Source organism: Octopus bimaculoides, chromosome 11, assembly GCF_001194135.2.
Source record: "Octopus bimaculoides isolate UCB-OBI-ISO-001 chromosome 11, ASM119413v2, whole genome shotgun sequence".
In the NCBI taxonomy this organism is placed as follows: domain Eukaryota; kingdom Metazoa; phylum Mollusca; class Cephalopoda; order Octopoda; family Octopodidae; genus Octopus; species Octopus bimaculoides.
The window spans coordinates 21227706-21231368 of record NC_068991.1 but is presented as its reverse complement, the minus strand read 5'-3'; the positions used below and the strand labels follow the sequence as shown (position 1 = coordinate 21231368).

General features: G+C 33.1%; 1 protein-coding gene across 3 annotated transcripts in view; it reads right to left on the bottom strand.

The window, feature by feature from the left end:
• The window catches only part of LOC128249057 (organic anion transporter 3-like), a 76274-nt gene that overhangs the window by 1576 nt on the left and 71035 nt on the right, over positions 1 to 3663 (bottom strand). For all 3 annotated transcript variants that reach the window (XM_052971574.1, XM_052971577.1, XM_052971578.1), the window contains 2 exons: positions 3127 to 3247; positions 2297 to 2369 (listed from right to left, as the gene is read on the bottom strand). In XM_052971574.1, coding sequence (XP_052827534.1) covers positions 2297 to 2369; positions 3127 to 3247 — 194 coding nt within the window. The remainder of the gene's footprint in view (positions 1 to 2296; positions 2370 to 3126; positions 3248 to 3663) is intronic.

Genomic DNA, 3663 nt, shown 5'->3' with positions numbered 1-3663 from the left:
TATATATATATGTATGTATGTATATATATCCTTAGATTGATAGAGATAACAATCTGACCAACAAGGATCCAGGAAAGGATACGATCTCATCCAATTGGAAATATATGTGAAGAGCAAGCTATATGAATTCATATAACAAAAAAAAAACGATCTAATCATTGAAGGGGGACAGCTTAGTCAGAAGAATGTATTAAATGTTAAAGAAAATGTAAAGGGGGAAGAATAGAAGGAGAACGAGAGAGATAGATAGAGAGAAATGAGGGAAATGACATTTTAGAAATAGAAAACTTCTTTCGTACCGAAAAAAAAAAAAAAAAAGACTTTTACAAAAATCATCACAACGTATACTAATGTAGAGAGAGGTTACTGGTTAAGAGAATAAAGTCTGTTGTAAAAAAATGAAGGTTACAATAGGCAAGGATGTATGTTGAATTTTGACGAAGTATGTTGAAGAGAAAAATTATATTATTGAAATGAAGTGTTGTGAATTTGTCTAGCATAACTTGAATAGAACAAAATTAGGCTCTTTTACAGAAATCTGAGGGATTATTTCATGCACAATGTTATGCATTAACAGGATACTTGTTCTAAATACTACGGTAATGTATGGTACATGTGTATGATTCATAATGCATATGCATTTATCAAATGGACATGCAAATTGATAGAGTGAAGTGTTAGAGACATAATTCTCTCACACACGCATGTGTTGGTTAATGAAAGTCATTGATAAGAGTGTTAACAAGACTGCATGACGCTAATATTTCAGCAAACACTACTTTAGGTTATATTGGTTAGTTTTAGAGTGCTGTTTATGAAAATGAAAAGCATTTTGCTCCATCACGCCTACATTTTGATCTATATGATATCTCACATATACCACATTTACAAAAGACTTGTCTAATCTTGTGAACAATGTATTAAGTTATTAATGCATTGAACTTCAATGAATCGCTGTTAAAATAGCAATATACACTTTGAAAAAATTACCAGGAAAACGTTACAACCTTAAGCTCATTGCCAAGATCACTAGCATGGACGTGAAGCCAGCAACAGTCTGTGTGTATCGATTTGCTTCTGGTATCTTGTTACAATAGAGGTGATCACTTGATAACATCTTTCACGATGGTTATCACTGATGTTGCCGTTGTCTAAAGGAAAGAAATCTAAGTGACTCTTTAAACAGGAACTCTTTGCACCATTGAATGAATCCAGAAGATCAATTATGATTACCTTGTAATTCGGGCTCCAGTTCTTTTCCTACAAAGTTTGCAATCGTCCTTAATACAGGATCATACTCTCATCGTTCAACTCCATTTAGTGAATCTCCGAACATCAGACCCTTCGTCAATTTGCAAGTGCTTGGTCCAAGAAACACGCCTTCTTTAATCTTTGCACCGCTTAATTCAGGAAAAATATCTTTTAACAACTTGATTGGTTGGCACTCAGTGTCCAGTGACTTCAGAAAATCTTTGAAGATTCCAAGTTTTATATGTAGTGGTGGTAACACAATTAACTCAGGTGAAACTAGTTGTACATATTGTACGCGTTTATTCTCTGGTCTCCATTCATGACGTGTTGGCCTATTCTGCCGACTCTGGTACTCATTTCGAGCTTAGCTGTCCCACAGGCACAAGAAACAGTATATCTATATGTAATTGCTTTGCGTTCTAGCTAAAATAACTTATGATCTATAAGTCCACCCCAGCTTTCTATTTGAAATCATTATACCTGATCAAAGAAAATAATATTTTGATAGTGTCGTATGACCCTTTGCCTTCTTCGAAGAACCCATTGGAATTCCTGGAGTAGTAAAAGTGATCTGGGCATTGCAACATACACGTCTTGAAGTCACACAAATGAAAACAAATTGAGGTGGAGAAATATAAAAAGCAGTAGACCACAGGCGACAGGGCAGTTACCAAGTTGACACAAGTTACAATAACATCCAACACACATTTAAATCAAAGTGTTCTGAAAGTGGACATAATATACAGTGTTATATCTACATGTACAGTTCTTTCATTAAACTTGTTACAAAAAGAATAACTGAAGACATTCTTAGAAGAGAAAAATGACCCTTGACGTACTGCTTGTAAGTTTATTATACAGGCGTCTTGTAGATCAAGATCTAGATGTGATGGAGAAAAATGACTCCATATTCTCAAAAAGCACCATACAATTAACTAAAATCATCCAAATTATTTCTTGCTTCCAATTTATTAGATGCTTTTATTAAGATGTTGTAGTTAAATATTCTTTAAGTTTATATTCAGTAGAATGAGCATTCACTTACCAAGAGTTTCAGGAAAGGTGATGACAAGCATACAATCCGCGTGAAAGTTGTAGCAAAACCACTTCCAATACTTCTACAATCACAAGATATTTAGGATTAGAGACAATGTTTAGTTAAAATGTATGAATCAATAGCTACGTCATACACTTGGGAAGATTAGAAAAGTTAGAATAATGGGTTAGCGTCTTTAGGAAATAATGTTTAGCTTGCTTTCTGTTATGTCGACGCCCCCAGGCAAAGAAGTAGGATCTCCCAAGACATATAAATAGAGGTATTCTGGCCGTGGTAGTGTGTTGAGTAGCAGTCGAGTAGCAGTTGTGTAGCGGTTGAGTAGAGATCATCCGAAGGTGCTAGATAGCAATAGCTTGAGACATAACACTTTCAAATGCAGCAATAATTACATTGCGTCCTCTCTGACTCTCAGTCCAGTTTCCAAGCACCAATGAAATTTCAACAATAAACTTAACTAGTTGAAATTTCTCTCATTTCGAAATTAGTAGAATGTATTTATAGCATTTAAGCTTCAAATTTCAAATCGATAAAATCAAAAGTTTTATAGGAAAAGAAATAAAGTAGATTTAGTAGAAGATATGTGACTTGAAAATATTGATAAGCAATTTGCTAATAGTTAATATAAAACTGAGTTTCGAACTAGTATTCAAATTATGGAAATATATTCATTGATTCCAACATGAATTAGAGTGTCTGTTAAATATTAGTTCCATTTTGAATTTCAAATTTCAAAACTAATTCATATGTCGTCAGATATAAGAAGGTAGGTTTCTTGTAATTCTAAAGAAACATTTATTACCAGTGGCTTTGTACTTTACCTTATTTGTGTCGGATAGAGTTCCGAGGTGTAAATATAATCACCACAGGAGGCAGCATTCAGTCCGGCAACAGCCAAAATGTACAAAGCGAGGATGATATATTCCATTGTGTTGCTGCTCTCTGAAATAATAATAATAATAATAATAATAATAATAATAATAATAATAATAATAATAATAATAATAATAGAAATTTGCACTACTGGGCACTGCACACGTCCTACGTAAAACACTTTCTATACAGTAACCATAAGAGCATCACAGCAAACCACAGCACATACACTAGGCACACAGAGCTGCGCTCAGTAGTGAAGTGAAAGCACATTATAAAGATAAAACTACTGAATAATAATAATAATAATAATAATAATAATAATAATAATAATAATAATAATAATAATAATAATAATAATAATATCAATATCGTTAACTGGTCAATTACTGAAATATGTAATGTTGACAGAAAAATACAAAAACTGTTGACAATACATAGAATGCACCACCCTAAGGCAGATATAGAACGTCTTTATCTGCCAA